General features: G+C 44.9%; 1 protein-coding gene across 5 annotated transcripts in view; it reads right to left on the bottom strand.

Moving 5' to 3' along the window:
- The window catches only part of LOC139556650 (utrophin-like), a 185,734-nt gene that overhangs the window by 33,597 nt on the left and 128,418 nt on the right, over nucleotides 1-23,719 (bottom strand). For all 5 annotated transcript variants that reach the window (XM_071370862.1, XM_071370857.1, XM_071370858.1 and 2 more), the window contains exons 10-16: nucleotides 23,535-23,609; nucleotides 22,000-22,201; nucleotides 21,791-21,876; nucleotides 20,130-20,287; nucleotides 10,095-10,261; nucleotides 7,424-7,535; nucleotides 3,547-3,683 (exon numbers count right to left, since the gene is read on the bottom strand). In XM_071370862.1, the coding sequence (XP_071226963.1) occupies nucleotides 3,547-3,683; nucleotides 7,424-7,535; nucleotides 10,095-10,261; nucleotides 20,130-20,287; nucleotides 21,791-21,876; nucleotides 22,000-22,201; nucleotides 23,535-23,609 (937 nt within the window). The remainder of the gene's footprint in view (nucleotides 1-3,546; nucleotides 3,684-7,423; nucleotides 7,536-10,094; nucleotides 10,262-20,129; nucleotides 20,288-21,790; nucleotides 21,877-21,999; nucleotides 22,202-23,534; nucleotides 23,610-23,719) is intronic.

Genomic DNA, 23,719 nt, shown 5'->3' with positions numbered 1-23,719 from the left:
TGACAGGCTGAAAGGGTGCAATCTTATGAAAAAGATGAAGAGAGCGAGGGAGGAAGGAGAGAGGGCGACCTTTGGAGCGTTTAGCTCTGACTAATGTTGCAGCTGTTGCTGTATAGAGCGCAGTCAGAACAGGCAGCAGGAGTAAAGGGCCTGGAGAGTCAGTGATGCTGGGCCCTAAGTTCACTTTTCCCTGGGATGGCAGCAGGCCAAAGGACAGCGCAACTACAGCCAACCTCCCTGGGTATACCGAGTAACCACATTTAACCACCGTGATCGACAGGAATGATATTGTCACTGTCAACAACCAGCAACTATGGAAAAAAGTTAGAAATTCACAATGATCACATGACAAACACAAACATGCTCAATGTATACCCCTGATATAGAATAGTCGTAATACACTCAGTAGTCTCGTTCTGACAAAATGTGAACAAATAACTGTTGGATTAACTATTTTCTGTAAAAATAATTATTCCAATTATTTTTAAACACATTGCATAACAAAAACTGATTCATTGAAATTCACACCTAAACAAAAACACGTCTCTGCATTGAAGCATGTCCCTGGCACCATCAGGGAGACTTTGTGTGTGTGTGTGTGTGTGTGTGTGTGTGTGTGTACTTGTGTATTAGGGAAAGGGACTGACTGGTATGTTCAAAGCCAACAGTAGACTCCTACACTGACTCTCAAAATGAAGGGGAGGGAAGGGCATTTTCATATGCAAAGCCTTGATCACATGATGTTGTGTGTGCAGAGTGCTGAATATAGTGTGGTGTCATATGTGATACTATACAGATGTTGCTGGAGTTTCTACAGCAACTAGCCTACATGGCACACACACACACACACACACACACACACACACACACACACACACACACACACACACACACACACACACACACACACACACACACACACACACACACACACACACACACACACACACACACACACACACACACACACACACACACACACACAGTTCCATGTGTTGAGTGTTCCATACTGTAGCAAAAGGTTTTCCTTATTATTGTTTGCATGATGTTGTGTCATATATTCTATCTTTTCACTGAATACCAAAACACGTATTAAATAAAATTCAAACCTGATTATTTCAAAAACACTTGTACGCCAGTGCAGCTCAACAGGTCTTAAGGGACAAGCTGCCCCCACTTTTTCACTTAACACTTTTTCACTTCTGTTTCTTTCCTCCCCTCTCCTCTCATCCTCTATCACCCTCTCCTCTCCTCTATAAGGGGGGTAAACAACACATGTGCATTCCGACACCTTTCCTTGCTTGACAGACAGACAGAGAGGGTGCTGGGAACACAGAAACACTGCCATATGTTCAGGAGGAATTTCATTAGCCCGCGCTCACTACTGCCGCCTCTGCTCGGGTTGACAGAAGTGCGTGTTTGTGTTTTGTGTTTGTCAGAATGTGTACATCTCTGTGATGTGTTATTGACTCCACACAAAAGTCTGAGTTAATGTGTCTTAAGATGAGTCCCCAAATGCACGCTCTCAAACTCCAAACCACGCAACTCCTAAACTCATCAGACTCCCTGCTATAGTTAATGTAGTGTACAGCCTTATCCTGAGCTCTCACAAATAAGGGTGGTGAACGACACATAACACAGCAAGGTAGGTGGCTCCAATGCGTCTTTCAAATTAACATATGCCTCTGTGTTAGATATCCTATTTGTCGTGTGATGAAGGAAGAGCAGGTGGGAGGGAGTTAACAGTGGGTGTGATTGTTTTGAATAGTCATATTCAAGTCACCATTTCCTTTGCAGCATTTTAAAGAATCCCTTCCTGATTTTCCACCTTTTAAAGGCATTTGTCAGGTACACACCACTGCAGGTGGTACACTATATTTACTAAAGTATGTGGACACCCCTTCAAATTAGTGGATTCGGCTATTTCAGCCACACCTGTTTCTGACAAGTGTATAATATCGAGCACACATCTCCATAGACTAGCATTGGGAGTAGAATGGCCTTACTGAAGAGCTTAGTGACTTTCAATGTGGCACCGTCATAGGATGCCACCTTTCAGATTTCTGCCCTGCTAGAGCTGCCCCGGTCAACTGTAAGTGCTGCTATTTTGAAGTGGAAATGTATAGGAGCAACAACGGCTCAGCCGCAAAGTGGTATGCCACACAAGCTCACAGAATGGGACTGCCAAGTGCTTAAACGCGTAAAAATCGTCTGTCCTCGGTTGCAACACTCGCTACCGAGTTCCAAACTGTCTCTGGAAGTAACGTCAGCACAAGAACTGTTCGTCGGGAGCTTCATGAAATGGGTTTCCATGGCCGAGCAGCCACACAGACAAGCCTAAGATCAGCATGCACAATGCCAAGAATAGGCTGGAGTCGTGTAAAGCTCGCAGCCATTGGACTCTGGGGCAATGGAAATGCGTTCTCTGGAGTGATGAATCACGCTTCACCATCTAGCAGTCCGACAGACGAATCTGATTTTAGCGGATGCCAGGTGAATACTACCTGACCCAATGCACAGTGCCAACTGGAAAGTTTGGTGGAGGAGGAATAATGGTCTTGGGCTGTTTTTCATGGTTCGGGCTAGGCCCGTAAGTTCCAGTGAAGGGAAATCTTAACGCTACAGTATACAATGACATTCTAGACGATACTGTGCTTCCAACTTTGTGGCAACAGTTTGGGGAAGGCCCTTTCCTGTTTCAGCATGACAATGCTCCCGTGCACAAAGCGAGGTCCATACAGAAAAGGATTGTCGAGATTGGTGTGGAAGAACTTGACCTGCCTGCAGAGAACCCTGACCTTAACCCCATCGAACACCTTTGAGATGAATTGGAACACCGACTGCAAGCCAGGCCTAATCGCCCAACATCAGTGCTCAACCTCAATATCAATGCCCATGATTTTGGAATTAGAATTTCGATGAACAGGTGTCCATATACTTTTGGTAATGTATTTTATGTCTTAGGCATAGAGAGAGGTGGGAGGAAAAGAAGGACAGAGTGGAGAGATGAGTGGAATGAGGATGGTGGGGTAATTAATCTGAGGAGTGGCTGTATAGATCTGGAATGTGCGTGCGTGAGTGTGTGTGTGCGCGTCTGTGTGAAGGAGAGAGAGAAAGAGAGAGAGAGAGACATACAAAGATGGAAAGATACTGATAGAGGAGGATATAGCAAAAATGGGTGAAATAAAGAGATGTGGGGAGAAAGAGAGACATTCTATGAAGCTACTAGTTGATGGAGACAGAGAGGGGGACATAACTCACACCTCCCGCCACCTGACTTTAGCATCTGCATAATCTGCAATAGCTAAACACCATTACTGAGGATTTATGTGTGTCTGAGCGAGCGACCAGCGTAAATTCCGACAGACTCACTCCACAGCAGAGCAGCAACCCTGTGCTACAGCTCTGTGCTACACGGGAGATAAATTGCCTGAGTCTGCCAGAGGGTATAACGCTCCGCAGACAGGTAAATAAACACACAGGGAGTGTAAATTAAAGTCTTGACAGGAGGGCAACACAACGAGACCATCCCTTCAAGGCACTTACATCTCCATATTGTCTCCATCAAGAACAGTCTGGACTGGTAAATAGCCCAAGCGGGGGTGCTTGGCAAAGTACTTCTTGGAGCGGAACTTGTTTTTCAGCACCTTGGTGAAATCACGCATGTCCTCACCTGAAGTGGTCTGGAGGAGAGAGAGAGAGAGAGGAGAAAGATTGCAAGACGGAGAGGAGTGTTAAATGTATGTTTTTTATCTGGCTGTGTTCCTCGTTAATGAGTTAATTAGCAACCAAATTTCTAATCAAATCCAATTGCATTTGTCACGTGCTGCATACAACAGGTGTAGACCTTATCGTGAAATGCTTACTTACAAGCCCTTAACCAACAATGCAGTTCAAGAAATAGAATTAAGAAAATATTTACTAAATGAACTAAAGTTAAAAAATAAAATAAAAAGAAACACAATAAAATAACAATAACGAGGCTATATACATGGGGTACCGGTACCAAGTCAATGTGCGGGGGTACAGGTTAGTCGAGGTAATTTGTACTGTAGGTAGAGGTAAAGTGACTATGCATAGATAATTAACAGCGAGTAGCAGCAGTGTAAAAACAAAAGGGGAGGGGGTGTCAATGTAAACAGTCCGGCTGGCCATTTGATTAATTGTTCAGCAGTCTTATGGCTTGGGGGTAGAAGCTGTTAAGGAGCCTTTTGGATATAGACTTGTCGCTCCGGTACCGCTTGCCGTGCGGTAGCAGATAGAACAGTCTATGAATTGGGTGACGAGTCTGACAGAATTTTGGGCCAAATTTTTGGGACAACGCCTAGTATATAGGTCCTGGATGGCGGGAAGATTGGTCCCAGTGATGTACTGGGCTGTACGCACTACCCTGTGTAGTCGGTGATGCAACAAGTCGGGATGCTCTCGATGGTGCAGCTGTATAACTTTTTGAGGATCTGGGGACCCATACCAAATATTTTCCTGAGGGTAAAATATTTTCTTCACGACTATCTTGGTGTGTTTGAACCATGATAGTTTGTTGGTGATGTGGACACCAAGGAAACTCTCGACTCAATCCACTACAACCCGGTCAATGTTAATGGGGGCCTGTTTGGCCCTCATTTTCCAACAGTCCACGATCAGCTACTTTGTCTTGCTCACATTGAGGGAGAGGTTGTTGTCCTTGCACCACACTGCCAGGTCTCTGACCTCCAACCTATAGGATGTCTCATCGTTGTCGGGGATCAGGCCTTCCACTGTTGTGTCATCATCAAACTTAATGATGGTGTTCCTTTTGTCCAGGTGGGAAAGGGCAGTGTGGAGTGCAATAGATTTTGCATCTGTGGATCTGTTGGGGCGGTATGCAAATTGGAGTGGGTCTAGGATTTCAGGGATGATGGTGTTGATGTGAGCCATGACCAGCCATTCAAAGCACTTCATGGCTACCGACGTGTATGCTACGGCGCGGTAGTCATTTAGGCAGATTACCTTCGCTTTATTGGGCACAGGGACTATGCTTGGGACAGGGTCTATGCTTGGGCACAGGGACTATGCTTGGGCACAGGGACTAAGCACAAACCAGATGGGATGGCGTGTCGCTGCAGAATGCTGTGGTAGCCATGCTGGTTAAGTGTGCCTTGAATTCTAAATAAATCAGAGACAGCGTCACCAGCAAAGCACCCCCACACCATAAGACCTCCTCCTCCATGTTTTACCGTGGGAAATACGCATGCAGAGATCATCCGTTGACCTACACCGCTTCTCACAAAGACATGGCGGTTGGAACCAAAAATCTCCAATTCGGACTCCAGACCAAAGGACAGATTTCCACCAGTCTAATGTCTATTGCTCGTGTTTCTTGGCCCAAGCAAGTCTCTTCTTATTATTGTTGTCCTTTAGTAGTGGTTTCTTTGCAGCAATTCGACCATGAAGGCCTGATTCAGAGTCTAAATACTGTGAAGCATTTATTTTGTCTACAATTTCTGAGGCTGGTAACTCTAATGATCTTATCCTCTGCAGCAGAAGTAACTCTGGGTCTTACATTCATGTGGCGGTCCTCATGAGAGCCAGTTTCATCATAGCGGTTGATGTTTTTTGAGACTGCACTTGAAGAGACTTTCAAAGTTCTTGAAGTAATGATGGACTATTGTTTCTCTTTGCTTATTTGAGCTTTTCTTGACATTATTTGAACCTAATACCAAATAGGGCTAACTCCCTACCTTGTCACAATACAACTGATTGGCTCAAACGTATTAAGAAGGATATAATTTCCACAAATTAACTTTTAAGAAGGCACACATGCTAATTGAAACGCATTCCAGGTGACTACCTCATGAAGCTGGTTGAGAGAGTGCCTACAGTGTGCAAAGTTGTCATCAAGGCTTTGAAGAATCTCAAATCTAAAACATATTTTGATTTGTTTCACACCTTTTTGGTTACTTCATGATTCCATATGTGTTATTTCATAGTTTTGATGTCTTCAATAAAAAATAAAAACCTTGCATGATAAGTTTTGTCCTGTAGTGTATATATATATATATATATATATATATATATATATATATCTCTACTATTCTCTTAATTCCATTCATTTCTATTTAAGGGCTTTATTGGCATGGGAAACATATGTTTACATTGCCAAAGCAAGTGAAAAAGATAATAAACAAAAGTTTAAAAAAAACAGTAAACTCACAAGTCAAATGTCATTATGTCTCTCTCTCTCTGCCTCACTGTCTCTCTCTATGTGTGTGTGGCGAAAAACGCCTTTCTCACAGAAATTATAAAAATTATTTTATGTTTTTTTCAGTCAAATCCAATTTGCTCCGGGCTCCTGAAGTTGATGTAGCTGGCAAGACAAGTTGCAAAACTAGTGATTTGTTGAATGAGGTTGCACAGAGGTGTGTGTGTGTGTGTGTGTGTGTGTGTGTGTGTGTGTGTGTGTGTGTGTGTGTGTGTGTGTGTGTGTGTGTGTGTGTGTGTGTGTGTGTGTGTGTGTGTGTGTGTGTGTGTGTGTGTGTGTGTGTGTGTGTGTGTGTGTGTGTGTGTGTGTGTGTGTGTGTGTGTGTGTGTGTGTGTGTGTGTGTGTGTGTGTGTGTGTGTGTGTGTGTGTGTGTGTGTGTGTGTGTGTGTGTGTGTGTGTGTGTGTGTGTGTGTGTGTGTGTGTGTGTGTGTGTGTGTGTGTGTGTGTGTGTGTGTGTGTGTGTGTGTGTGTGTGTGTGTGTGTGTGTGTGTGTGTGTGTGTGTGTGTGTGTGTGTGTGTGTGTGTGTGTGTGTGTGTGTGTGTGTGTGTGTGTGTGTGTGTGTGTGTGTGTGTGTGTGTGTGTGTGTGTGTGTGTGTGTGTGTGTGTGTGTGTGTGTGTGTGTGTGTGTGTGTGTGTGTGTGTGTGTGTGTGTGTGTGTGTGTGTGTGTGTGTGTGTGTGTGTGTGTGTGTGTGTGTGTGTGTGTGTGTGTGTGTGTGTGTGTGTGTGTGTGTGTGTGTGTGTGTGTGTGTGTGTGTGTGTGTGTGTGTGTGTGTGTGTGTGTGTGTGTGTGTGTGTGTGTGTGTGTGTGTGTGTGTGTGTGTGTGTGTGTGTGTGTGTGTGTGTGTGTGTGTGTGTGTGTGTGTGTGTGTGTGTGTGTGTGTGTGTGTGTGTGTGTGTGTGTGTGTGTGTGTGTGTGTGTGTGTGTGTGTGTGTGTGTGTGTGTGTGTGTGTGTGTGTGTGTGTGTGTGTGTGTGTGTGTGTGTGTGTGTGTGTGTGTGTGTGTGTGTGTGTGTGTGTGTGTGTGTGTGTGTGTGTGTGTGTGTGTGTGTGTGTGTGTGTGTGTGTGTGTGTGTGTGTGTGTGTGTGTGTGTGTGTGTGTGTGTGTGTGTGTGTGTGTGTGTGTGTGTGTGTGTGTGTGTGTGTGTGTGTGTGTGTGTGTGTGTGTGTGTGTGTTCCTCACCGGCGTACAGTACTCCACCATGGGGTAGTTGAGCTTGTGGCCCTTGGCGGTTCGTCCAGAGAAGAAGCAGCTCTGACACACGTCATAGTTAAAGTGCTTCAGACTGCGATACCTAGGGAAAAACAAGATAATACGAGTAATGATTCCGTCAAACAGATTCCTCCATTTCCCAATCTTGTTCTTTCATGTGCATGTGTGTGTGTGTTCTGTTATGCTCTCATATTGGCTATTCCAGGGCCTCCTGTCATCACCTTCTCTCTCCAATTCCTCTGCTAAGATCGAAATGAAGCACCTGCAGCTCTATCCCAAAACACCTTTTCATCGTACTCAAGTCAGAGTATATAAGACATTCGTAAGACAACTGTAAATTAAGATGGGCCGAATTCATGCCCAACATCAGAAGTCTTCCATCCCTCTGTTTCTCTCTCCTCTACCACAGCCAAGGTGATCTGAGTGATGACAGGGCCCATAGCAATGCATCAGACAGTAGAGCACAGTATACCCCACGTCCCACTACACAGCAACCTTTTCATTAGCCTTGACACAGACGCCTACTCTCTCTCTCTCTATCTATCTCTCTCTCAATTCAATTCAATTTGCTTTATTGGCATGACGTAACAATGTACATATTGCCAAAGCTTATTTTGGAAATTTACAATATAACTAAAAATGAGAATCAAAAATGTCAACGGGTCAACAGTAACAACAATAACCAAGGGTCAAAATAACCATACATTCAACAATAACAATAAGCATACAGTTGAGTACATGTGCAGGTTGATTGGTCTGTCAGACACTGTCCCTCAACTTATGGCAGGCAGCAATGTAGTGTGCTGCCAACCCACAGCACTCTGCGTCCTCCCCCAACAGGACGGGTAGCCTATCCTCATCAGAGAGGTCTTTGAAACCTTGAATAAGGGTTTCAAATTTGGGAAAATGACACTATATTTTTGACATTTTGTCAGGAAATGCAGCTCCGTCTCAGGTTCTGCTGTTGTGCAGTGGTTGCACAGCCTTTCCACTACAGGGAGCCAGGTTTTCCTGTGTCTACCCTTCTCAATGGCAAGGCTGTGCTCACCGAGCCTGTACTTTTTCTAAGGTTTTGATCAGTAACCATGGTCAAATATTTAGCCACGGTGTACTGTCGATTTAGGGCCAGATAGCACTGCATTTTGCTTTGTGTTTGTGCTTGTGTTTCCCAATAAGCAATGTAGTTTTGTTTTGACTGTGTTGTAATTTGGTTTATTCTGATTGATTGGATGTTCTGGGCCTTCAGGCTTCAGTGTGTCCCTCTCCCTCTCCCTCTCCCTCTCCCTCTCCCTCTCCCTCTCCCTCCTGACAGACGACCAAAGGAATGTGTCGTGTCAAATGTCTCCTGGTGTGGCCTGTGGACATCTTTGAACTCAGCTCATCACAGGGAGGTCTTTGGAATCATAAGAGTGTGATTATGTTAAACTACTGACATATCAGATGGTGGTGTTTGTTCATTTGTGTGAGAGAGACCTTTAGGAGTCTTTTGAGACCCCCAGTATCACAGGGGTGGTCTCTTATGCACTGTTTGTGGATGTCTGCGTCTGTGTGTACGCGCGTGTGCAAGCGCGTGTGATTCTAGATGTCCTCCTCCAGTTGGTATTTAGTCAGAAGTTTATGATCTGCTGGCATTTAGATAAATGCCTGCCCTCCAGAGCAGGCCTGCCCTTTCTGCTCTACTCTACTAGAGCAGGGAGACCAGCATGCATGAACCCACTGGGTGTGTGTGTGTGTGTGTGTGTGTGTGTGTGTGTGTGTGTGTGTGTGTGTGTGTGTGTGTGTGTGTGTGTGTGTGTGTGTGTGTGTGTGTGTGTGTGTGTGTGTGTGTGTGTGTGTGTGTGTGTGTGTGTGTGTGTGTGTGTGTGTGTGTGGGGGGGGACAAAAATAGATAAGATCTTGCTACCGTGGAAAGGAAAATATCTGTCTATTTGTTTAAAAATCACCCTGATTAACTTTTTAGTCATATCCCAGTTTAACTATTTGCTTATGGCCTGGTGGCATTTTTAAATTTAATGAGCAACATTTTTTTCCATTTAATTTGGAATGGCAAGCCAGACAAAATTAAGTGTGCCTATTTATATAATGAACTTAAATCTGAACTGGTTTTCTGAAAGATTAGTAGGAATGCCTCAAAATGTCTTAACATTTCCCAGATTGACTGACCTTCACTGACCTCAATGCAATGAAAAACCCTTGAATGAGTAGGTGTGTCCAAATGTTTGACTGGTACTGTATGGCAAATAGAAATCAAAACTGGATGGTGTTCAGAGATAGATGGGAGGGATTGAGTGGAGCTGAAGGATGGGACTAAAAACAAACAAAATATAAAAATGTATGTTTAAGTTGGAAGTAGAAGCCTAAGTGTTGTTGTCTATTCGTTTACTCCAATTAGGGATTAATGTCAGGGTTACGGGAAAATAATAAAGATATATAATTTTTATATATATATATATTTCCCCAAAAATATATGGGGGATTGGAAATTATGCAGACAATTAAATTGATGGAAACCACAATCTATCTTCAATTTTAAAGCTGATCTACCGCCCCCCCAAAAAGGAAAAAAAGAAAAAGGAACTAACATCAAAGTTGCTGTGTGTGTGTGCACATTTGTGCCTATATGCGTTTGTGTGTATTTTTACCTGAACCCTACAATGGGACACTCTTTACAGATGTTACACTTGGCCTGGTGCTTGGCGGTCTCAGCAGCCGCCACTCTATGTAGCACAGGAAGCCACACCACAGACTGGGGCTCCAGTCTCATCCAATCAACAAACTGCCTGGGCTCCAGCTCCACCTTATTGGTCACCTGGACAGGAAGAGGAAAGAGGAATGGGAGGTTTCAAGTCAAAGTGAATTCAACAACTAGCCTGCATCCAAAATGTCACCCTATTCCCTATATATAGTGCACTACTTTTGACCAGGACCCATAAGAGTGCACTATACTGGGAACATGGCGACATTTCAAGCACAGCCCTAGTGTTAGACCTATATTCTTTACCATTTACAGAGGTATTAAATTATTTTACACCTCGAGATAGCTGCTGTCCAAAATACAGCAAACACACCTGACCTTTCAGTTGCCACGGCTACCCACAAAGGTCAGTGAGTAAACATTCTGAGAGGGAAGAGAGAGACTATACAGACATGCCTGGTGCCAAAAATATATTACGCTTGAAAAGCGTGCCCAAAGTAAACTGCCTGTTACTCAGGCCCAGAAGCTAGGATATTCATATGCATGGTAGTATTCGATAGAAAACACTCTAAAGTTTCGAAAAACTGTTAAAATAATGTCTGTGAGTATAACAGAACTGATTTGGCAGACAAAACCCGAGCACAATCCATCCAGGGAAATTTTAGATGGCAGCAGTGTATGTGCAAAGTTATAGACCGTTCCAATGAGCCATTGCATTTCTGTTAAAAATGTTGTATCAAGACTGCCCAAATGTGCATCATTTGTTTATTAATAACTTCTCATGTTCAAAATGGTGCACCTTCCTCAAACAATAGCATGGTATTATTTCACTGTAATAGCTACTGTAAATTGGACAGATCAAATCAAAGTTAATTTGTCACGTGCGCCGAATACAACAGGTGTAGACATTACAGTGAAATGCTTACTTACAGGCTCTAACCAATAGTGTCCAAAAAAGGTATTAGGTGAACAATAGGTAAGTAAAGAAATAAAACAACAGTAAAAATAAAGTGAAAAATAACAGTAGCGAGGCTATATACAGTAGCGAGGCTATAAAAGTAGCGAGGCTACATACAGACACCGGTTAGTCAGGCTGATTGAGGTAGTATGTTAATGTAGATATGGTTAAATTGACTATGCATATATGATGAACAGAGAGTAGCAGTAGCGTAAAAAGAGGGGTTGGGGGGCACACAATGCAAATAGTCTGGGTAGCCATTTGATTACCTGTTCAGGAGTCTTATGTCTTGGGGGTAAAAACTGTTGAGAAGCCTTTTTGTCCTAGACTTGGCACTCCAGTATCGCTTGCCATGTGGTAGTAGAGAGAACAGTCTATGACTGGGGTGGCTGGGGTCTTTGACCATTTTTAGGGCCTTCCTCTGACACCGCCTGGTGCAGAGGTCCTGGATGGCAGGCAGCTTAGCCCCAGTGATGAACTGGGCCGTATGCACTACTCTCTGTAGTGTCTTGTGGTCGGAGGCCGAGCAATTGCCGTACCAGGCAGTGATGCAACCAGTCAGGATGCTCTCGATGTTGCAGCTGTAGAACCTTTTGAGGATCTCAGGACCCATGCCAAATCTTTTTAGTTTCCTGAATAGGCTTTGTCGTAACCTCTTCACGACTGTCTTGGTGTGTTTGGACCATTCTAGTTTGTTGTTGATGTGGAATCCAAGGAACTTGAAGCTCTCAGCCTGCTCCACTACAGCCCCGTCGATGAGAATGGGGGCGTGTTTGGTCTTTCTTTTCCTGCAGTCCACAATCATCTCCTTAGTCTTGGTTACGTTGAGGGATAGGTTGTTATTCTGGCACCACCCGGCCAGGTCTCTGATCTCCTCCCTATAGGCTGTCTCATCGTTGTCGGTGATCAGGCCTACCACTGTTGTGTTGTCTGCAAACTTAATGATGGTGTTGGAGTCTTGCCTGGCCATGCAGTCGTGGGTGAACAGGGACTACAGGAGGGGACTGAGCACACACCCCTGGGGAGCTCCAGTGTTGAGGATCAGCGTGGCAGATGTGTTGCCACCAATCCTCACCACCTGGGGTTGGCCCGACAGGAAGTCCAGGATCCAGTTGCAGAAGGAGGTGTTTAGTCCCAGGATCCTTAGCTTAGTGATGAGCTTTGAGGGTACTATGGTGTTGAACGCTGAGCTGTAGTCAATGAATAGCAATCTCACATAAGTGTTCCTTTTGTCCAGGTGGGAAAGGGCAGTGTGGAGTGCAATAGAGATTGCATCATCTGTGGATCTGTTTGGGCGGTATGCAAATTGGAGTGGGTCTAGGGTTTCTGGGATAATGTTTTAGATGTGAGCCATGACCATCCATTCAAAGCACTTCATGGCTACGTCTGTGAGTGCTACGGGTCTGTAGTCATTTAGGCAGGTTGCCTTTGTGTTCTTGGGCACAGGAACTATGGTGGTCTGCTTGAAACATGTTGGTATTACAGACTCAATCAGGGACACGTTGAAAATGTCAGTGAAGACACCTGCCAATTAATCAGCACATGCCCGGATCACATGTCCTGGTAATCCGTCTGGCCCCGCAGCCTTGTGTATGTTGACCTGTTGAAAGGTCTTACTCACGTCGGCTACGGAGAGCGTGATCACACAGTCGTCCGGAACAGCTGATGCTCTCATGCATGCCTCAGTGTTGCTTGCCTCGAAGCGAGCATAGAAGTGATTTAGCTCGTCTGGTAGGCTCGTGTCACTGGTTAGCTCGCGGCTGTGCTTCCCTTTGTTGTCTGTAATAGTTTGCAAGCCCTGCCACATAAGACTAGCGTCGGAGCCGGTGTGGTATAATTCAATCTTAGCGCTGTATTTACGCTTTACCTGTTTTATGGTTCGTCTCAGGGCATAGCAGGATTTTTTGCAAGCTTCCGGGTTGGAGTCCCGCACCTTGAAAGCGGCAGCTCTACCCTTTAGCTCAGTGCAAATCTTGCCTGTAATCCATGGCTTCTGGTTGGGGTATGTACGTACAGTCACTGTGGGGACAAGGTCCTCGATGCACTTATTGATAAAGCCAGTGACTGTGTGGTGTACTCTTCAATGCCATCGGAAGAATCCCGGAATATGTTCCAGTCTGTGATAGCAAAACAGTCCTTTAGTTTAGCTTCTGCTTCATCTCACCACTTTCTTATAGACCGAGTCACTGGTGCTTCCTGCTTTAATTTTTGCTTGTAACCAGGAATCTGGTTAGATTTGTGGTTGGATTTACCAAATGGAGGACGAGGGAGGGTTTTGTACGCGTCTCTGTGATTGGAGTACAGGTGATATAGAATTTTTTTCCCTCTGGTTGCACATTTAACATGTTGATAGAAATTAGGTAGAACTGATTTAAGTTTCCCTGCATTAAAGTCTCCGGCCACTAGGAGCGCCCCCTCTGGGTGAGTGGTTTCCTGTTTTCTTATTTCCTTATACAGCTGACTGAGTGTGGTCTTAGTGCCAGCATCTGTCTGTGGTGGTAAATAAACAGCTACAAAACTCTCTAGTCAAGTTGTGTGGCCTGCAAATTATCACAATATACTCTACTTCAGGCGAGCAAAATCTAGAGACTTCTTTAGATTTCTTGCACCAGCTGTTTTTTACAAATATGCACTGACCCCCCGCCCCCCTTCCCCTCGTCTTACCGTAGTGTGCTGTTCTATCTTTCTGGTGCAGCGTATATCCCGCTAGCTGAATATCCATGTCGTCATCCAGCCACGATTCCGTGAAACATTGGACATTACAGTTTTTGATGTCCCGTTGGTAGGATATTCGTGAACATACCTCGTCTAATTTATTGTCCAATGATTGCACGTTGGCGAGTAGTATTGACGGTAATGTCAGCTTTCCCACTCGCCTTCTGCGGGTCCTCACGAGGCATCCGGGTGTTTGGAGAATGTCCTGTGCATCCTGCTTGTTGTAGAAAAAATCTTTGTCTAATCCGATGTGAGTGATCACTGTCCTGATATCCAGAAGCTCTTTTTTGCCATAAGATACGGTTGCAGAAACATTATGTACAAAATAAGTTACAAATATCGCGAAAAAAAACACATAATAACACAATTGGTTGGGCGCCAGTAAAACTGCTGCCATTTCTTCCGGCACCATTTTACAGCAGTTAGACTAACAAGAATTAAAGTTTTCTGCCAATATCAGATATGTCTATGTCCTGGGAAATGTCCTTGTTACTTACAACCTCATGCTAATCACATTAGCCTACGTTAGCTCAACCGTCCCATGGACGGGACACCGATCCCGGAGAAGTTTTTAATATTTGATGTTTTGTTGGATAAGGCTTGAAAAGGTTGGAGACCGCTAATCTAGTTACTTCCCTTGAAGTAATTGAGTGAAATGATTTGGCCACATTAGCTACAGCTGCCCAGTGATGCAACTGCTGCCCAGTGGGAAGCAACAGAGGGAAACACCTCGATACAACACCGTTACACTGGTCATTCACACCAGCTTGTCTTTACGTTAGCTAATTGGCCACAAGTCACAGTGACATGCAGATTCCAGATTGTGTCCAACACTACAAGTGTTTTTCTCCCTTGCCCATCGAAATTAAGACCTACCCTAATTAAAACCTACCCTAACCAGAAACCGTGGATAGGTGGCGGCATTCAAGCAAAACTTAAAGTTCGAACCACCGCATTTAAGCATGGAAAGGTGACTGGGAATATGGCAGTTATTCCCTCCGCAAAGCAACCAAACAAGCGAAAAGTCAATGTAGAGACAAAGTGGAGTCGCAATTCAACGGCTCAGACACGAGACGTATGTGGAAGGGTCTATAGACAATCACAGATCACAAAAAGAGAACCAGCCACATCACAGACACCAAATTGCTTCCAGACAAACTAAACATCTTCTTTGCTAGCTTTAAGGATAATACAGTGCCACCGAAGTGGCCCGCAACCAAGGACTGTGGGCTCTCCTCCGTGGCCGAAACGTGTTAACCCTTGCAAGGCTATCGGCCCAGACGGCATCACTAGCAGCGTCCTCAGATCATGAGCAGGCCAGCTGGCTGGTGTGTTTCTGGACATATTCAATCTCTCCCTATCCCTAGTCAAGGATCATATCACCTCCACCTTACTTGTCACCCTAGACCCACTTCAATTTGTTTACCTCCACAATTGGTCCACTGAAATTGCAATCGCCATAACAGTGCACACTGCCCTATCCCATCTCGACAAGAGGAAAACCTATGTAAGAATGCTATTCATTGACTATAGCTCAGCGTTCAACACCAAAGTACGCTCCAAGCTCATCATTAAGCTTGAAGCCCTGGGTCTCAACCCCGCCTTGTGCAATTGGGTCATGGACTTCCTGACCGGCGGCCCCCAGGTGGTGAAGGTAGGAAACAGCATCAACACTTCGCTGATCCTTAACACTGGGGCCCCACAAGGGTGCATGCTAGCCTCCCTTCTGTACTCTCTGTTCACCCATGACTGCATGGCCATGCACGCCTCCAACTTAATCATCAAGTTTGCAGACGACACAACAGTAGTAGGCTTGATTACAACAACGACGAGACAGCATACAGGGGGAGGTGAGGGCACCCGGAGTATTGTGTCAGCAAAACAGTCTCTCACTCAACGTCAACAAAACAAAGGAGATGATTGTGGACTTCAGGAAACAGCAGAGGGAGCACCCCCCTATCCACATCGACGGGACAGTAGTGGAGAAGGTGGAAAGTTTTAAGTTCCTCGCCGTACACATCACGGACAAACTGAAATGGTCTACCCACACGGACAGTGTGGGGAAGAATGCGCAACAGCGCCTCAGGAGGCTGAAGAAATTTGGTTTGTCATCTAAAACCCTCACAAACTTTTACAGATGCACAATTGAGAGCATCCTGTTGGGCTGTTTCACCGCCTGGTATGACATCTGCACCACCCACAACTGCAAGGCTCTCCAGAGGGTCAGTACAGGTGCATCAAAGCTGGGACCGAGAGACTGAAAAACAGCTTCTATCTCAAGGCCATCAGACTGTTAAACAGCCATCACTAACACAGAGAGGCTGCTGCCTACATACAAACTTGAAATCATTGCCCCTTTGATAAAGGTATCACTAGTCACTATAATAATGCCACTTTAATAATGTTTACATATCTTGTATTACTCATCTCATATGTATATACTGTATTTTATACCATCTATTGCATCTTGCCTATGCCGCTCTGTCATTGCTCAACCATATCTTTATATGTATATTTTCTAATTCCATTCTGTCACGCCCTGACCTTAGAAAGCCTTTTTATTTCTCTATTTGGTTAGGTCAGGGTGTGATTTGGGTGGGCATTCTATGTTTTCTATTTCTTTGTTTTTGGCCAGGTATGGTTCCCAATCAGAGGCAACTGTCTATCGTTGTCTCTGATTGGGAATCATACTTAGGTAGCTTTTCTCCCACCTGTGTTGTGTGCACCACGGTTGCGTCACATTCGGTTTCTGTTTACCTGTTTTTTTTGTGAAGGTTTCACTTTATTAAAGATGTGGAATTACATGCACGCTGCGCCTTGGCTCATTTATGACAGGGAGTTTGAAGACAGTGAACGTGACACATTCCTTTACTTAGATTTGTGGGTATTAGGTAGTTGTTGTGGAATTGTTAGATTACATGTTAGATATTGCTGCACTGTCGGAAACTAGAACCACAAGCATTTCGCTACACTCGAAATAACATCTGCTAACCATGTGTATGTGACCAATAAAATGTAATTTGATTTGAAATAAACATCACTTTCTTTTATAGTTTTTACTAGCGCCATGTTGCTGTTGTTGCCAGCATAAACTAGCTATTTGGAAGGGCTCTTCTGGACGACTGACTGAACCAAATCCATTCGTCTCCACTTGACTCTCAGCAGTGCAACATACGTCATCAATTTGGGCACCAGGTGTGTCCATATAACGTCTCCCAAGAGGGAACTCTCGGGACTCGGGGAAGAAATTGTCCGCAGGTCACAAGATACTCACACGCACACACAAACTGAGAATCACCATGGTTTTGGTCAATGAGGGGAACGCTCAAAACCTTTTCCTGTGTGTGTGATCTCTGTTTTTTTACAGTGACCTCTAGCTGAGCACCTCTGTTGGGGCTAAATGTCAGATATATGTGATTCAGCTCTGAGATCACACACACACAGACAGAAAGACATGGAGAACCAGTTCTGGAGTGACAAGGCATTGAGCCAGAAAGCAGACACCACCAACCCTTCCCTACATTTTCCTCCCTGTTTTCTCTTTCTCTCGTCTGTTTCCCCCTCCCTCCCTCATCCCTGAGTCCCTCCTGTCATCCAAGGGGCAGAGTTACGGCACTTACAGATCAATTATCCGAAGGAAGTAGGGATGGAGGGAGGATGGAGGGATGGCGAAAGTGGAAAAAGGGAGGTCAAGGCCCGTAGAACAGGCCGTATTTATGGGCCCCCACCTCATTCATTACAGCCCCATTCAATCAAATGGAGTGGGTGACTGCACTGTGGCGGCTCTTCACTGGCTGGCTGATACAGGGAGGTCACAGGGACAGAGAGCGAGACAGAGAGAGAGAGAGAGAGAGAGGCTACTGGGCAAAGAGGCAAGAGCCATCAGTCACTCTCACCACGAACTTTAATGCATTATGAATTGTACCGTGAATATCACACCGTCTCGTTGTAATGGTGGTGGTGCAGATGATGGTGTGCGTGCGTGTGTGTGTGTGTGTATGTGTGTTCAAGTTTGTTTATTTGTCATATGCAAAGGGAAAGGGAAAGGGTGATACCTAGTCAGTTGTACAACTGAATGCATTCAACTGAAATGTGTCTTCCGCATTTAACCCAACCCTTCTGAATGTATTTAGACCCCTTCCCTTTGTTATGTTACGGCCTTATTCTAAAATTAATTGAATCATTTTTTTCCCTCATCAATCTACACACAATATCCCATAATGACAAAGCAAAAACAGGTTTTTAAACATTTTTGCAAATATATTACAAATAAAAAACAGAAATACCTTATTTACATAAGTATTCAGACCCTTTGCTATGAGACTCGAAATTGAGCTCAGGTGCATCCTGTTTCCATTGATCACCCTTGATGTTTTTACAACTTGATTGGAGTCCGTCTGTGGTAAATTAAATTGATTGGACATTATTTGGAAAGGCACACACCTGTCAATGTAAGGTCCCACAGTTGACAGTGCATGTCAGAGCAAAAAACAAGCCATGAGGTCAAAGGAATTGTCTGTAGAGCTCTGAGACAGGATTGGGTCGAGGCACACATCTGGGGAAGGGTATCAAAACATTTCTGCAGGATTGAAGGTCCCCAAGAACACAGTGGCTTCCATCATTCATAAATGGAAGAAGTTTGGGACCACCAAGACTCTTCCTAGAGCTGTCCATCTGGCCAAACTGATCAATAGGGGGAGAAGGGCCTTGGTCAGAGAGATCCAGAGTTCCTCTGTAGAGATGGGAGAACCTTCCAGAAGGACAACCATCTCTGCAGCACTCCACCAGTCAGGCCTTTATGGTAGTGTGGCCAGAGGGAAGCCACTCCTCAGTAAAAGGAAATATGACAGCCAGTTTGGACTTTGCCAAAAGGCACCTAAAGGACTCTCAGACCACGAAAAACAAGATTCTCTGGTCTGATTAAACCAAGATTGAACTTTTGGGCCTGAATGCCAAGCGTCACGCCTGGAGAAAACCTGGCACCTCCCTATGGTGAAGCATGGTAGTGGCAGCATCTTGCTGTGGGGATGTTTTTCAGCAGCAGGGAATGGAAGACTAGTCAGGCTTGAGGTTAAGATGAACGGAGCGAATTACATTGCCTTGATGAAAACCTGCTCCAGAGCGCTCAGGACCTCAGACTGGGGCGTAGGTTCAACAGGACAACGACCCTAAGCACACAGCCAAGACAACGCAGGATTGGCTTCAGGATAAGTCTCTGAATGTCCTTGAGTGGCCGAGCCCAGACTTGAACCCGATCAAACATCTCTGGAGAGACCTGAAAATAGCTGTGCAGCGACACTCCCCATTGAACCTGACAGAGCTTAAGAGGATCTGCAGAGAAGAATGGTAGCGTCATACCCAAGAAGACTTGAGGCTGTAATCTCTGACAAAGGTGCTTCAACAAAGTACTGAGTAAAGGGTCTGAATACGTGTGCAAATGTGATATTTCATTTTTTTTTTATATATATAGATTTGCAAAAATGTCTAAAAAACAAGTTTTTGCTTTGTCATTATGGGGTATTGTATGTAGAATGATGAGGGGGAAAAAACTATTGAATCAAATTTAGAATAAGGCTGTAACCTGAAAAAAGTCAAGGGGTCTGAATACTTTCTGAATGCACTGTACACATGATATACATGGAGTACACAGTGCAACGAAATGCTTATTGGCAGGTTCACCACTCAACAATGCAACAACCATAGGAAAGTAAGTATGTGAATAAAAAAGTAACAACAATAAAAGCTCAATTAATACAAATATAGTGTACGGGGAAAGGGGGCAAGGGTGTAATGGGGGAGAGAGTGGAAAGAGGTTGTAGGTAGATAAGGAGTGAGAGAAGGGGAGTGTTGAGGCGATAGGAGAACGTACAGACAGTAAAGACATCTCCAGGTCCGTAGCGGCTCCTGTTACACTCTGTGACATTCCCAATGTCAGCCGCGCTCCATCACCCCACTATTTTGGGAGCCCGAGCAGCGAAATCTGGGATATTTATTGCTTACTAATTTAATTCTGCCGCAGAGTTTATGACTGACGACACATGAGTCATGGGAAAAGAGAAAAATGAAAATGTGAACCCAAGGGATGGAAAAGTCATTCAACAGGAGTGGTGGCCAGACAGGGAAAGTGCTTGGGTGGCCACGGTGAAACATTAGAGGACAGGCCAACCACGTGAACGTTCATATTTGTACTTTCATGAGCAATGTGTATGTGTTTTGTTTGTGTGCGCGAGTGCCTGTGCGCATGCATGTGTGCTTGTGTGCGCGTGTGTCTGCGTACATCCATGTGTGTGGGTGTACGTGTTTACATACGTGTTGGAAGCAGCTCCGGACACTGGGTTCGATGTTGCTCCCTCCGAAGGCGGCGACCTCTCCTAGTTGCCGTGGTATCTGGATAGCGTCATGGAGCAGCAGACCCAGCTGTCTCTGGTCACACCTATCCCCTGACGATGCCACCTGACTGAACAGGTCTGGAAGAAAGAAAGAAAGAAAGAAAGAAAGAAAGAAAGAAAGAAAGAAAGAAAGAAAGAAAGAAAGAAAGAAAGAAAGAAAGAAAGAAAGAAAGAAAGAAAGAAAGAAAGAAAGAAAGTGTTTGAGTGATTGAGCTAGGAGACTACACAAATACAGTTTCTCATCCAAGACTCCACTGTCACTTTTGATCAGCGTGTTGTGTGAGTCAGTGTGTTGTGTGAGTGTGTGTATTAATAGCTTCATGTGGGTAGTCATCACTAAGAGCTCGGGGAGGAGGAGGTACAGTAGAAGAGTCCTGGTAAGATGAGCAACACTGTCAGAATACAACCCAAAATAATCAACAGTCTTTCTCTCCCTCCGTCTCCCCTCGCTCTCTTCCTTTTCCTTCCTCCCGCTGTCTCTATCACAGGAGAGCAATCAATTTCCCAACAACCCCTGCCCTGAGCGGAGAGGAAGGGGCATCTGCCCATTGTTAAAAGGGATGACAGAGTTCTTAGACGTACACACCCAACGTTTTTTTTCTTTAAGTTATAAAACAAAACAAAACCAAATTGAATACAAGAGCTCAGTTGATTCTTGTCAGAGCTCTGTCTGCCTTGTTACTCATAGATAGGACAAACAAGGAGAGAGAAAGAAAGAGAGAGACAGAGACAGTGAGAGAGAGATGAGGGATGAAGGGAGAGAGAGATGGAGAGCGAGAGATGAAGAAAATACAGGGAGAACGTTGGAGAGAGAGAAATACAGTAGAGACTAGAAAAAGGTGATAGAGAGTAGGGTGGAGAGATGTGGCTCTTCTATCTATCTGGTGTTCCTGGCCATGTCTTTGATCTCTGTGTGAGACCCTGCCTTGACGTCAGCTCTCATTATGTGGAATGGTAATGCCGCCTCTACCATACCGTGTGTGTATGTCTGCATGTGCGCAAACCAGTCTTGATGTAATTATGGCTCTTCTTCGTTAGTGCACGTCCTGAGCCGAGCGTACTTATTCATGAGCAGCCATGCGTTTCAGCTTCATAAGCCTTCATAGCCACTACGTAGGACATAATTGTGAACGACCTCAAAATCACATGAACCCCAGGCTTACTTAATATTTCCACTCTGAAGGACAAAACGAGGACACAAAAATGGGTGAACAACAGAGCACACTCCCCCAGTGCACCAGCCATATCCCTAATCCCCCTGCAATAAAAAAAAAGACTAAACTAGTGGGAGGTCTCTCATCTAATTAGACGGGCCATTCACTGGCGTCCTCTGCCACGGGTCCAGCCGCTCGTCACCCTGGGTAACTGAGCTGGGATTACAGCCTGGCAGAGGGCATTATGGGATACACTGGCACGGAGAACACTACAATGCTCACCACAGGGCTGTTCTCAATTCACCTCAGGGCGTGGGTGTGTGTCAAAGTGAGCGATAAAGTTGTATGACTTCACTTTGTGTGCGTTTGAGTGTTTCTGGGTGCGTTATGTGTGTGAAAGAGGTTTTGTGCGATGGTTGGTACTTACATTTGTATTTCTCCTCCAGATGGCCTTTGGAGAGCGAGAGCAATCCTATCTTCATGGACAGGACACGAATCTTCCCACTGCGTCCACTACAGAGTGAGGGAACACAAATACACAAGAAGAGAAAATAAAATAAATACAAATTCTACAAGGGGTGTGTGTGTGTTTAATACATGAATATAACGTGTGTGTCAACGTGTGTGTCGACGTACGTGTCATAGACATTTAGCAGCCAGTTGAGACACATGTCGACACACAGCGGAACGTTGACCAGGTCCTTGTGCTGCTGCTCCAGCCCGTCATAGATGGATGTCAGACAGTTGATCACGTCAGGCACTGTCAGCAGCTGGGCATTCTGGGTAAGCTTGTGTTGTTCGAAGGTGCTCTGGGCCACGTTCAGGTCCAACAGGTCCACTGGATGGAGGGAGGGATTTCCCAAAGTTGTTTACTAAGCCCACTCAATTACAACAAAGGGTATTATAAAATGCTGAAGAACAGTGGAAACTGCCACTGCAAATTACAGATGGCTGGAATGTCACAACAAGGCCGTAGACAGGATATGAGGTGGCTGTAGACATTGGTGTGACACCAGGGTGGCAGGCCAACCAATTTCTGTTACAGCTACTGCAGCACACGGCTCAGAGTTAACCTAATTAGCCGTTTAAGGGGAATATTGCTGTCTGAGTGTGTGTGGGAGACACACACACAAACACACACGTCTCACAGTGGGGGTCCATGGAGGAAAAACAAAACACCAGGTGTTTGAGGAAAATATACCGACTCGTTCCCTCTCTCTCTCATCCCTCTCTCTTACTCTCCTTCCTCACTCACTGTATGTTTCAGAGCTCACATTAAGCCAGAGTAATAACTAATAAATACAGATCCTGTGTCTATGCTTCAGGCTTCGACTCGTAATCTAATGGGTGAAATTGAATTGGAATGCCTCTGGTCCAAATCACTCAGTTGTACTAGGAGCTCTCATCTCATCATCACAAGCAAATAGAGGCAAAGTATTAGAATGCAATATGAGATGAACCCAAAGAGCCTGAATCATCTAAACTCATTAACACACACACTGCTCCTTGCATAGAACTACCAGACGCTGAACACACACACACACTCTGTCACCTACTCTCAGCACGACAAACACCTACCCATCCTCACCCACCCACAGCACGACAGAAAGCAGACAGCGAAATAAGAAAGTAACGGCGTGAAGTTTGGGGTATTAGTTGGAGCGCTCTTAATAACATAAACACCTGGGTAATTATGGTAGAGAGCCTGGCTCAGTCCCAGCAGCAAGGTACAGACAGTACCCAGAGGAACAGGTGATCATATCTCTGCACTGCCACACACCAACAGGGAACAACTAACACAATGATAGCTATAGCCAGCTGGTTATTGTAGAAGACAATTTGATCCCTTATAGAATGAAACAGACAAGGCACAGGTGGATTCTCAGCTAAACAAAATGATGTACACACTTACAGGCACACACAAACTCAATCACATACACACACGCACACACCTGCAAAGTGGGATGGACATACTTCAAAATATGCCAGTCCATGTCAGACTAGATCCAAACTGTTTGGCAGTAGATCAGGTCATTAAGGCATCTGATGCCTTGCACCTGGACTATGTTGTGAACAGGTGAGGAGGGAGAAGATTCTGACGGCACATGAATCTCTACAGCCTGAAGACATTTAGCATAGGTGTGTGTGAGTGTATAGAAAAGGACACTTACAGCCTAGTGCTTTCTGTAGCCTGCGGATTTTCATGGCTGTTCTGTAAGCGGAAAATCTCACGTTGTTTAGGTCGGCTAAAAAAAGAGAGAGAGAAAGATAGAAAGAGAGAAACCAGAGGGAGGAAATACATCATACAGAATATAAAATAGCGATCTGACACATGGGCATAAAATAACTGGAAAGG

The sequence above is a fragment of the Salvelinus alpinus genome, chromosome 27 (assembly GCF_045679555.1).
Source record: "Salvelinus alpinus chromosome 27, SLU_Salpinus.1, whole genome shotgun sequence".
NCBI classification, from domain to species: domain Eukaryota; kingdom Metazoa; phylum Chordata; class Actinopteri; order Salmoniformes; family Salmonidae; genus Salvelinus; species Salvelinus alpinus.
This window is presented reverse-complemented; position numbering and strand designations above follow the sequence as displayed.